At 54.1% G+C, this 12,714-nt stretch overlaps 1 protein-coding gene across 2 annotated transcripts in view; it reads left to right on the top strand.

Annotated features, from left to right (window-relative positions):
- MAU2 (MAU2 sister chromatid cohesion factor) overlaps positions 1-12,714 on the top strand; it is a 30,964-nt gene that overhangs the window by 7,073 nt on the left and 11,177 nt on the right. For both annotated transcript variants that reach the window (XM_036846550.1, XM_036846551.1), the window contains exons 2-11: positions 3,801-3,818; positions 4,189-4,254; positions 4,959-5,054; positions 6,556-6,650; positions 8,753-8,780; positions 9,149-9,304; positions 10,446-10,592; positions 10,680-10,770; positions 11,900-12,003; positions 12,595-12,672. In XM_036846550.1, the coding sequence (XP_036702445.1) occupies positions 3,801-3,818; positions 4,189-4,254; positions 4,959-5,054; positions 6,556-6,650; positions 8,753-8,780; positions 9,149-9,304; positions 10,446-10,592; positions 10,680-10,770; positions 11,900-12,003; positions 12,595-12,672 (879 nt within the window). The remainder of the gene's footprint in view (positions 1-3,800; positions 3,819-4,188; positions 4,255-4,958; positions 5,055-6,555; positions 6,651-8,752; positions 8,781-9,148; positions 9,305-10,445; positions 10,593-10,679; positions 10,771-11,899; positions 12,004-12,594; positions 12,673-12,714) is intronic.

The following is a 12,714-nucleotide window of genomic DNA, read 5'->3' as shown; positions in this document are numbered from 1 at the left end:
ACAAAGTAAAACATAGGTTGAGGTAGCAACCTTGGGTAATTTGTGAGATGGACGTATTTTCTAATATCTAGATTTCTGATTATGAATTGATGTTGCAAGTGTTAAAAAAGGTCCAAAAGCCAAGTGATTTGATTGGCTTCTGACTGACAATCCTGGGGAAGTGACTGGCTCACCTTGACATGGAGCTAGTCCTACAGCTTCAGAAATGGGTCATCTCGGGGACGGCTCAGGGGTCACTGACACTGATGCCTGAGCAAGAAACAGTGACATTTAAAGACAAAGAGATGTCTGATGCCACTTAGGAATTAGAATTTTGTGTTTAAAAGGCATAAGCCTGGGCTTCCCTGGTGGCGCAGTGGTTGAGAATCCGCCTGCCAATGTAGGGGACACAGGTTCTATCCCTGGTCCGGGAAGATTGCACATGCCACAGAGCAACTAAGCCCGTGCACCACAACTACTGAGCCTGCGCTGTAGAGCCCGTGAGCCACAACTACTGAGCCCACGTGCTGCAACTGTTGAAGCCCGAGCGCCTAGAGTCCGTGCTCTGCAACAAGAGAAACCACCACAATAAGAAGCCCACACACCACAACGAAGAGTAGCCCCCACTTGCTGCAACTAGAGAAAGCCCGCACGCAGCAACGAAGACCCAGTGCAGCCAAAAAAAAAAACAAAAAGGCATAAACCTCAGTTCTGTGGCCATTTGTGCATGAGGAAGCCCTCATTTCCTTGTGATGATAGATAAAGTCATCATTCGTGCAACAAATGTTTCCTTAGAGCCTCCCGTGTGTCAACCCATTCTAGGCACTGTGGACACAGAATCATGATGAGGCACATTATGGGGCTTTATCCAACATCCCCAATTTGTGTGTGTGTTGGGGGGTGGTGGCCCACAGTGCATGCATGAGAGAATGGTGGCAGGTCATGGCTCTGGGAAATGGATGCTAAGGACCACTAGGATCCAGCTCCTCCGGGAGCTGGAGTGTTGCTAACTCCCATGTGGGTCCACACCTCAAACTTTGTCCTCTGGCCCCTAGAGCAGCGCTCCTGACAGCCTCTCACACTGACAGACAAGGCCTTCCAGAAGGTTTGAGTCTTAAAACTTTGGACATGTTACTTTCCAGCTCTCCCCGTAGTCACTAAAGGCCCCAGGGGGATGTGATGCTCTTTCTCCAGCCCTCAGGTCAGAAAACAGAGAGAACTGTCAGAGACAGAAACTGATCATTAACAGACACATCTGACTTACAGAAAAGAGATGTCAGTGGGGTCCAGCCCAAATGTCTACTGAATAGATGTTAACCACACAAAAGCCCCAAATGAAGAGACATTTGATGGGCCCATGTGGGCCTGGGCCCAGCAGCACAGGCCAAGGCGCTGGAGAAGTCGGCATAGTGGGGCCCTCCCCTGGCAGTAGGCAAGTGGCTGTGTCCCCTCACAGTCTGCCCACCATGGACATACTTCTGTGGACTGTCCTCACGTGAATTTGGAGTATGCCTTGTGCAGTGGGGAGAGCATCCCTGGGCCACAGACTCATAAGGAAGGCTTCTTCGCCCCACTGGAGGAGTTTCGCCTCTTGTTGCCCTCTTCACCTCTGTTGGGGGGCAGTGACACACAGATGTAGTCAGCTTTACGCCAGGTCCTGAGGCATGGCCAAGCTTGACTTGGAAACTCAGCTGTAGGTGATAGGTTTACTGAGCCCACTCCGCCTTGGCTACCAGGCTGGGTTGTTGAGAGCAAGCCACACGGCGCTCCGAGTGGAGGGCAAATGCTTCTCATGTGTGTCTTTATCCACCCTGTACTCTCTCTAAAGGGCTCCCCTTGAGTATGGAGGCCTTGCCTGAGATATGTCTTGCATGTGGAGATTAAGTCATGGAACTACAGAATCTCGAGGTTGGAGCAAGTCTTAGCATGTCCCTAACCCAGCTTTTTAGTCACAGAGTTTCCTACACGGTGTCTTGTCCCTCCTCCCAGTTGGTGGCCTTCAGGAGTGTCTCTTGCTCGACTGCCCTTCCCAGTGAGGAGGAGTAGAAAGCAGGCCCCTACTTCTGTGTTTACCAGCTTCGTGACATCACACGAGGCTGGAGCTAGGCCTGTCCCCACTGTCCATGTAGATGGTCTTCAGCCAAGGAGCCTCACTTGGGGCCACACTCCTGGCAGCAGGCACTGGCCCTGTCCCTCTTGGGACCCTCAGCTCCTCCTGACCCTGTTGCAGGGGGGCCTTGGGAGGGGACACCCGGGCTGACTGCAGAGTGCCTTTTGCCTGGGCTCTATGTGCACGTGCACTTGTATGTGTGTGTGACAGACACAGGAGCCTGGTGGCTCTCCATGTTCCCTCTTTCTCTCTGTTCTATCCCTCTCCTCTGCTCCCATAGCTCCCCCTCCTGGCCCACCTGTGTCTCTCAGGCAGCTGGTCTCCAGACCAGCTCCAAGTCTTCCCCAGCCTCTTTGGTGACTTCCCTGGCCACCACTCAGCCCCAGAGACATCCCGAGCTCCAAGGCTGTCCCGCTGGCATCACTGGCCTTTCTCCCTGGCGGCCAACAGACTCATGGGCCTTCAGCCTCTGGCTCCTCTTTCTCCTCCCCCTCCCTCTGCATCCTTTGCTGCATCTAAGATGCTCTTAAAACTTGGATCTGATTAGGTGCTTTTGTTTTATGCCTCTGACTGGGTCAGGCTCCAGGGGTGACATCAGGGCATTCTTACCCACAGTCACATGAGTGGCACAGAGACCAAATGCGCCTTCCAGCCTCACCTCCCTGGCCCTCTGCTCTTCTTTGCCTGGAGCACCTCCTCTTCCTTCTTTACCTGTCCCTGTAGGTATGGCCACCCATACCTACATCCTCATCCTTCAAGGCCCAGCCCCAGACACCCCAATCCCCACCACTCCCTCCACATGCGCGTGCGTACACACGTACACACATACCACACACACACACACACACACACACACACCACACACACTGTTCTCCCACAGAGCATGGCAAGTAAGAGTCTTCTGTTGGGCTCTGGATCTGCCTTCCAGCAACCGCTGAGGCTCTGAGAATGTTTGCAGGACGAGTGGGTCAGCAGGAACAGCATCAGGTATATGCTTGAGTCCTTGATGGTCTGACAGACTTGTGGTCAATGTGGTGGACTGTCCTGGGACCTCACTGCCTCCTGTTGGAATGTGAAACTCCAGGGCACAGTTAAGGCCAAGTGGGAGCATGTCGTTGTCTGAACCACGTCCCAGCCTGTGTACTAGCAGAGAGGGATGGTGAGCTCAGAACTCAGAATCATCCCTGCTTCCCCTGGCCAGGTGCTGCCCACACCAGTCCTTCCTGGAGTACTCTTCCCTCCCCTCTGAGGCTAACTTTGCTCATTTCCAAACATCTTTTAAATGTCACTTCTCCAGGAAGGACTGACACCCACAGACCTACTCTCTAATTGTAATTAATTCCTCATGTCATGATTTGCTATTGGCGTACTACAGTGAATGGCATGTGGTGGCCCCTCTGTGCTCCTTCCCCTTGTGAAGCATTGCTGCTGTAGTGGGAGAGGGCTCCAGTTCTGACTCAGGAGCCTGGCAGGACAGGAAGCCCGTGAGTGGGGGAGCAAGTTCATGTTCCCTTTCCCCCAGACACGCCCTGGTTGCTGGATTAGAGGAAAAGCAAGCCCACCCTCTTAGGCTGAGCAGGCCATCTTCCCACTTAACTGAACACCTGCAGCCTTTGGTGATAAGACAACCTGTGTAAACCCCAAAGTGGAGCCAGTTAAGCATGTGCAAAGTGTATGGCTGAGAATTAATCCTTTTTTCTTTCTCTTTCAGTGGTTGATATCACAGCAAGTATCCTTTTCTTGGTACTGTTCCCTTTAAGGAAAACTCTTTCTAAATAAAAAAAATGTGTTATAAACTTGAATCCTACCTATAATGCACACCTTGGGTTTGGGCTTTGCCCCACAGATTACCTGAAGCATCCCTTCAGACCGGTAGCTTCTCCCTGGGTGCTGTGCTCCTCTTCATGCCCCAGCCTCTAGCTCCACACCCAGCCAGCAGCAAGCTCAGGGATTACTGGGGGAATATGTGAACTTGGGGTTTTAGAGCAGGTGGGGATACGCCCATCCGGCCAGCCTCTGCAGTGTAAGAACGCTGAGCTGTGGCCCTTTTAAACTGACCATTTTGCAGTGTCTCTACTTCCTTAACTGGACGTCATTAGATCCCGCAGTTTGAAGATGTTAAATTTGAAGCAGCAAGTCTTTTGTCTGAATTATACTGTCAAGAGGTAAGAACATATGTAGGTTTCTGAAAGCAAACTCCCTCTCCCTGTAGCAAAGCACAGCGGCAAACTGGGACTCTCAGGAGTGGATTCCCTCTGGCTTTTAAGACTTCTCTTAATTTTCTTATCTCCCACGCCTGGCATGGGGCAGCCATGGGTGATCACTTGCTAACAAAAGCTAGCAGAATCTTTTTCTACCGAGGACTGTTGGAAAACAGCCTTGTTCCTAGGCTAAAGATGATTAGTTCCTGAACAAGTTTATATAGTTTAAACTTAGGCTAAAGATGAATTCCTAGGCTAAAGATGATTAGTTCCTGAACAAGTTTATATAGTTTACCTTAAGCTGGTTCCTGACGTCAGGTGTAGCTGAAAATTGCCTTTCCCAGCTTTGAGCAGTGACCCCTTTTCACGCCCCTGGCCCCTCTTTCTAGTTGCAGAACAGGAAAGACAGCAATTGTTATCAATTTGATGTTCAGGATTTTGAGCTAAAGCTAGTTTCAGTTTAGTTGAGTGGGGAGTTATTTTAAGGTCGATGCAAAAACTTCCCAGCCAGTGAGTCTAATAAAATATCTTTACTTCTTTAATCAAGCACATTGGCAACCCACAAATCCTTTGGTAAGTGTGAACAGGAATGGCCTTCTGGCTCCGCAGCTGCTGCATAAGGAATCCACCTTGTTTTTTCCTCCCCAAACTTCACTGTTTCCTTTCAGAATTCCGTTGATGCAGCAAAGCCACTGCTGCGGAAAGCAATCCAGATCTCACAGCAGACCCCATACTGGCACTGCCGCCTGCTCTTCCAGCTTGCTGTGAGTACTGCGGGCCTGGCCGAGATGCGTGGGTGCCTGTTGGGGGCCGTGACCTTGGGGCACAGCTGCCCCAAGTACAAATAAGCAGACTCTGGGACACACGGGTCTTCCTCAGGCTGCTGTACTGAGCGGATGGGGACACAGGAACGTTTCTTTGACCTGCTCACAAGTCCCCTCCAGACTGTCGCCAGGAGGCGGTACTCCCAGGGTGGGCCTCTCACTCAGCAGCACCTGGGGTGATTGGTGGGAGTGTCCTTCCCCTGGAGCTTACTTGGGGCCTAGTCTTCATATTCCCCTCCCTTCTGTTGCTCCCTTTGGCCTGCATTCATCAAAATTTAGGGAGCATTTCTTGCCAGAGGTCCACTCTGTTTTCTGAGAGCTGTGCAGAGATTCCAAGGGACTGCCTATTGGGCAGCAAATGCTGGAGTCAAGCCTTTTCTCCTAGAGCCCACTTTTGGGGCCTGCTGGGGTATAGCCTCACCCTGGGCTCCACACAGCCCCTCTGCCCTCAACCTCTCTTAAGCTCCTCAGATGTAGGTGGTGCCTGGTCCCTGCACTCTGCGATGCTCGGGTGGTGAGGGGCTCTCTCAGCTGGGCTTTCCTGGCTACAGTGGAGGAGTCTGCAGGCCGGGGACTGGGTAGACTCCTTCATGAGGAGTGCCTCTTCATCCTGGGCTCTGCCCACACCTCCCCAGCACTGGCCATCCTCTATCCTCTCCTGACCCTGACACAGCCTACCCACCAGGCCACCTCTCGCCCACCCTCCATGATAAAGCCCCATCACCTGCCTGAACACACAGTGGGTGCTGGGCTGCAAGTGTCCCCTGCTCCCTGGGGGAGCCTTAATGCCAGGAGGATTTGGCTCAGAGGGTCCCCTGCTGAGAAGAGCTCACCTAGCCTGGGCCCCTGCCTTCCCTCCAGGCTTTTTCCTGCCCTGCACGTGCACTGTCCTCCTTTTATCCTCCATGTGCTTTTGTGCCTGCTGGCAGAGGAGGAAGCAGGCCAGGCGGTGAGTCACCTGCCTCAGGTCACAGAGTTGGTTTGTGCTGTGAGCACGGAGCCCAAGATCTCAACCAAGGCCCCACAGGTGTCCCTGCCTTTCAGCCTGTCGAGGCTTCTGGGTTTGAAACTCCCATAGGTACTTACCCCTGAAAGAGTCCCTCCTTGTTTGAGGCTCCTCTGGCTGCTCCCCTAGTGACCACCCTCTGAAAGTGACCTGGGAAGCATTCAGACATACTCGCACAGCCCTGGAGGGGTCTGCACCTGTGAGTGTTAACTGCTGGCTGTATGCACCATTAAGCTTAGATGATGTACACTATAAATGAAGTGGAGTTCTGTACCCCAACACTGTTGATGAGATAATATGCTTAATTTAGCTGAAAACTGACATGAGGCAATATTGTTGACGTAGGGAGGTTCAGTTTAACTCCCCAGCAAGAAGGTCAGGTACTGTAAAGCAAGTGGTTTGGAAATGAGGGTCATTGTTCGTTCTTCTTTTCAGCAACTGCACACACTTGAGAAGGACCTGGTGTCAGCCTGTGACCTCCTGGGTGTGGGGGCCGAGTACGCCCGGGTGGTGGGATCTGAGTACACACGGTAGGCACCCTCTCCCTGGGCCCCTCCTCCTCTTACTTGGAAAGAGTTTGGCCATCTTGATCCTGGACAACAAATAGAAATGGCATTTCAGCATGAAATGATGGCCACCCTTATACATAGTAAGAGACATGCAAATTAAGGCAGCACCGAGATGCTTTTGCCCCATCGATTCATAAAGTGAGAAGTTGTTGAGTTGACTGTGAGGGTGAGGGGCAGCTGGCATTCTCAGCACCATCAGCACTTGCACGTTTCTAGTATCTCTTGAAATAAAAAGGGCTCGTATGATTTTCTGGGTTGATCCCCTTCCTGGTGCATTGCAAGAGTGGTGCTTGTAGAGAGTGTGGGCAGCATGCTTGGCAACCAGTGTCCCCACTCAGGGGACACCCAGTAGTTTTTAGATACATAACAGGAGACAGAGTAAGTGGACATTTGTGTAAAAGAAGGGACATAGGTTCATGTTATGCGTGAAACTGCTTAGACTACCTGGAGGCTAATGCCCTGGGGTTGGGGTCAGAGGTCTGAGGCCACCAGTGCTTCACTGTGTGCCCTCTAAGAGAGCCTCCAGTCTGTCTCTTTTTCCCCTAAAGAGAAGAATCCTCTGTAGTAGGATTCCAGACTCCAGGTAGCAGTGCTCTTATTCTGTTGTGTGCATTGGGATTCTGGAAACACAAAATCTAAGCTTGTCCCGTGGGGTTATGGCACAGAACAGTCCCTGACTCCAGTCTCTGAGCTCTGGACTTGCAAGTGCTCACAGGGGTCCACACAGTTCCCCACAGGCTGTCATCCCTCGACCAACCTGCCCTGGGATGGACACTGTCGCACAGTCTCGTCTGTGTTCCTGGCCCGTCTTATCCTCCTCGTGCTGTGGCCGTCACTGGATTCAGGGTGACACTCATGCCTTGCAGGGCATGGGGATGGCCACACACTGCACATGTTCACTCACAGGTGTCCTCAAACAGGCCTCTGTACCACTGTGGGCGGGTGACCTGGGTGGGCCTCACTAGGGCATGGCGCCTACAGGTCGCCTGACACAGAACTTCTGATCTCAGGGATATGGCCTAGTGATGTGACAATATGGGAACCTTGACATGAAGTTCTAGGCCTTAGATTTCAACAGTCAGACAGTAGACCCTAGAGTGTCCACGCCGTGAGGTAACAAGGAATGGCGAGGTGGCTGGGAGTATAGACATCTCTCACTGTGTGACGGGGACCCCCCTCCACCTCAGTCTACTCACCTGGAACGATGCCCATTTGACGGGATGACAGCTGCAGCACATGGGGACTCTGCACAGACTGGCGGGACAAAGACTTAGATGTTGAACAAACTGTGACGACAGCCCAACAGCCTATCCTAAAAGCCTGTCCCAACGCCAGTGCCGTGAGGAGCCCCTAGGCACTGGGGTGAGGCTGGGCTGCCCTCCTTTGTCTTTTGGCAGTCTCGTAAACCTTTTAATGTGTTCATTTTATTATTTTTCTTGCTGATGACAGTAGTACGTGCTTGTTTAGAAAGTGCAGAAAGATTTAAGACAGTAGAAATCTCCTGGCTGCGCCACCCTTGAGGGTGGGGACAGTGGGCAGCGAGGCTGCTGACATGCCTAGGCTTCCTGAGTTCCATCCCCTTAACCCTCAGGAGAGCCCGAGGGGGCTTGGCTGGTTATAGGCAAGGAAGTGTGGGCACAGAGGGGCCACGGTGAGGTGCAGATTTCGGTGTGGGCACCTGAGCCTAATTACCCCCCTTCCCTCCTTGCCCCACCCTGTGCTGTCCACAGATGTGGAACCTGTGATCTGCTGTGTCAGCGAGAGTAAGGTTATGGTGGATGTGCTGTCCTGTACCCTGCCCCTCCGTGCTTTCTGAGCACGTGTTTCTGCTTTCTGAGCTTTTGAACCACATGAGTGTCTAAACAGGAAAAAGCTAAAAACAAATAGAACAGAACAAAATAGAGCCCTCTTATAAATAAAACAAACCTAATTGGCCAGGGTCCATTGTCATCCATTTAACTGTCCCAGAGGTGGCTCGTTAGGTTCCTGTGAATGTTGAGATGGCACAGTCATCCCAGGGGGTGCCTGAGTCTCCCAGACCTGACTACCCCTCTCTTTTCCAGGGCACTGTTCCTGCTCAGCAAAGGGATGGTAAGTGGAGGCTGGATGGGTTGGGGCTGGTATGGTGGATGTGAGGCCGGGTCCCCACGAGGTCTGCCAAAGCCTCGCCTGCTTGCCATGTCGTGGCCCCTCAGGCACCCAGACCCTCACGCGTGGCAGGCAGCCACGAGGGGCAGGCCCGTGTCCCCCAGCTGGATTCAGAGGTAAAACTCAGGTTCCAGGTTGTGGGATTTGTGCTGATGGAAGAGCAGCCTGGGTTGGAGCTGCCTAGACCTGGGTTCCAGCCCGGCTATGCACCCTCTTTTCGTGGTGCCAGCAGTCCCACAGCGCGTGGGCAGGTGGGCGGCAGTCCTTTGTACCAGGAGGGCCTCCCAGCACGTGCACCTCTCCCTCCCCAGCTATTGCTGATGGAGCGCAAGTTGCAGGAAGTCCACCCACTGCTGACCCTCTGCGGACAGATAGTTGAGAACTGGCAAGGGAACCCCATCCAGAAGGAGTCTCTGCGTGTCTTCTTCCTGGTGCTCCAGGTGACCCACTACTTGGATGCTGGGCAGGTATGTAGTGCCTCTCACCTGAGGGCTGCTGGGGAGCAGGCAGGTGGTGGGTGGGCCTGTAAGCTAAGACATCAGCTCTGCGATTTCCTCCTGTCCCTCACCACTGGGCACGTCTGTCGTTCGGGGCTCGATTCCCCCACAGCCCTATTGTGCTCTGGCATGAGTACTGTACCTCTGTGGACAGAGGGCACTCCAGGAATGGGTCTGTCCCATTTCTGCCCTTATAGCGGGAATAGCTGTGGCCTCACACACATCTACTCAGTGTGTGAATGGTCAAATGACCTTGAGAGCAGTTTGGGGAATCCAAGAAAATACACTGGGGATTCTGGCATGGTGCCTGGCATACAGCAGGTGCTCAAGCAGTGTCTGTCCACCACCCCCCAGTTAATGACAGCTTTGTGGGAGTTGAGTAGGGACTAACAAAATCAGCTGTGTTTGAGGCACACACACAAAAAGCCCATAACCCTCATATGGTTGAGGAGCAGCTGTACCTGTACATGGGGGAACGTCTCAGCCTTTTGGATGGGTGCTGCCCCACGCACCCTCCCCGCCCTGTCATGCTTCCTGGTTGCCCCACATGCACCAACCTTTGCCTGTTGGGCCGAGCACTTCAGTCAACACATAGGAGCACAGTGCAAACTCTCACAGGGTGCTGACGGCTGTGGAGATGGCCTGTAGGGCCTCGGGATGGGGCTTCCTGGTGCAGAAAGGCCAGTCTGTATAAACCACAGCACCTGCAGGACTCCGAGTGGCCACTTCACACCTCCCAGGATAACCAGCCGTGTCCTCCTCTCTTGAGGTCACTGCAGGAAGGAGAAAATGTGGCTGGAGCAGGGTCTTTGAACAGGCCTTTCCCGGGCCTTGGTGTTGTGCCCAGCGCTGGGTGGTGGTGGAGCCTCAGTCCCACAGATGACCTTCCTGGCCCTGCCCTGTGCCTTGAAAGCTGGCTGACCCATCTTGGGGGGTGGGCTTCCTGCAAGTGGTGGGTGTGGTAGGAGTTCCCGGGAAGGAAGGGCTGAGGGGCCGATGGGCAGGCAGGACCTGGCTAGCTGCCACTGTGGGCACCTGCCTCCTAAGGGTGGTTGGCACCTGATAGGAGCAGACGGGTGCTCAGGTGTGCATTGCTGTCTGCCTGCTGCAGGTAAAGAGCGTGAAGCCATGCCTGAAGCAGCTGCAGCAGTGCATCCAGACCATCTCCACACTGCACGATGATGAGATCCTGCCCAGCAACCCCGCTGACCTCTTCCACTGGCTGCCCAAGGAGCACATGTGCGTGCTTGTCTACCTGGTGAGTCCCTGGAGGGGCCGGGGCCTGGTGGCCCAGGTGAGAGAGGAGAGGGCCCCAGTGACCACCACCATCTGATCTTGTCACCAGGTGACTGTGATGCACTCCATGCAAGCCGGCTACCTAGAGAAGGCACAGAAGTACACAGACAAGGCCCTCATGCAGCTGGAGAAGCTCAAGAGTAAGTCAGGCTCTGTGGGGCTCAGTGGGTCAAGTAGCCCCCTGGTGGGCGGCCCGATCACCACCTCCTATGCTGGGCCTGAAGGACCTTTAAAGACTGCAGCACGGGTCCCTGCCCCATGGATCTTGTTACCCCAGTTGGCAGATGGGGACGATCCAGGTTCGGGCAGAGCAGGCCAGGCCTGGACTGGATCCTTGATCCCCAGGGGGTTGTGTTGTGGGGTGGTTGTGCCGTCTCTGTCCTGTCCCCCTCACTGCGCAAGATAGCCATGCGGGTTAGCGGGACTCCACTGGGGGCTGCTGGGGCGGCAGTGCTCAATTGAAACAGGCGGTGGCTGCTTTTGCTCTCTGTTCTCAGTATCGTGATGTGGATTGTGTTCAGGGTGAGGTTGGGATTGGAACTGACTGACAGCAGGTCCTCTGGAGGCCCTGGGTTCTTCCTGGATGCTTGACTAATCCATCCTGTGCGATCAAGGACCTTTGACTAGTAGGAACCCAGAGCCCCACATATCCCTGGCTGGCTTGTGCGCCTGTTAACCTCATTCACTCCCTGTGCCCTTGTCAGTGCTGCTGGGGAAGAGCCTTAGAGCCAGAGAACCAATGCTCACGGGGGCTGCGGTTCTTTCCCTTCAGATGAGTTGGGAAAGTGCTGTCTGGTTCCAATGTGAGGACAGCCGCTTGGGGCAGCCAGAAGCTAGGGTCCCCCCACTGTTGCCTGAGGCCTATCACCGTGGCCTCAGTCTCCCAGACAACTTCAGCATTTCTAGAATGTGTTGTGTCCAGAGTGCCCTTGAGCACTCAGCTGGGTCGGGGTGTGGTGAGGATGGAAGACAGATCCCTCCAGAATTTCTTGTTCTTACAATACTCTGGTCACCAAAGCCTGCTATGAGCCTGTTTCCTCACCTAGACAGGGAGATGCACCCCCTCGCTTGAGGGTGCTGTGGGCACCGAGCAAGGTGACAGACTGGGTGCTGGGCCAGTGTCCAGCGGAGCAAGTGGGCTCAGACCCAGGTAGCTGAGGGGCCGGTGTGGCCGGAGGGCTCGAAGCCCCTAGGAGGCAAGGGTCAGTGTCTCCTCAGTTGTCTCCTCCGCCAATGCTTCGAATGCTCACCCCTGCCTCTTACCCCCAGTGCTCGACTGCAGCCCCATTCTGTCCTCCTTCCAAGTAATCCTGCTCGAGCACATCATCATGTGCAGGCTCGTCACAGGACACAAGGCCACAGCTCTGCAGGAGGTGAGGCCACTGGGGGCTGCACACACACAGGGTGGGAAGGCTGAGGGGTAGAGGGGTTTGAGTTTGCTGGGTCTCGGAGGGTGTCATGTGGGAGAATGTAAATGTGTCGCCAGTGCGTGTCAGCAGGACGTCATCTGTTATATGACTATAACTTGGCAGTCCACGACCCTGCGTGGACACAACTGATCAGAGGCTTTTACCTAAAAGTTGGCATGCCCAAGGAACATGGGGTCTGGGGTTTTAGGGTCCCCTGACGGCAGTTCTAGCACTCCTCCTGCCCTGTGATCCGTAATCCCTTATGCCCACCTTCCTGAAAGGGCACGGGGGCCTTGATAAGGGTGAAGGTACTGTACAGCTGAGACACAAGTTGGAAAGGGAGAAGGCGGGTAATGGACAAGGGTCACCATCCTCAAAGAGGTCAAGGCCGTGCCTAATCCTCACAATGGGCACATCCGCTGGGACTTTGTGCCCAAGTTAGACTGGGCAGGACATGGGCACACCCACCGGCTTTGGGGTCTCTCCTCAATGCTGCCAGGGCACTGGGTCCCACATTACAGGCCAAGTGATGTCAGACATGCTCTCTCCCGGCAGATCTCCCAGGTCTGTCAGCTGTGCCAGCAATCCCCCCGGCTCTTCTCCAACCACGCAGCACAGCTACATACACTGCTGGTGAGTGCATGAGGGCTGCCCGCCCCCAGCCCCATCCCTGCG

This window comes from Balaenoptera musculus, chromosome 3 (assembly GCF_009873245.2).
Source record: "Balaenoptera musculus isolate JJ_BM4_2016_0621 chromosome 3, mBalMus1.pri.v3, whole genome shotgun sequence".
In the NCBI taxonomy this organism is placed as follows: domain Eukaryota; kingdom Metazoa; phylum Chordata; class Mammalia; order Artiodactyla; family Balaenopteridae; genus Balaenoptera; species Balaenoptera musculus.
This window is presented reverse-complemented; position numbering and strand designations above follow the sequence as displayed.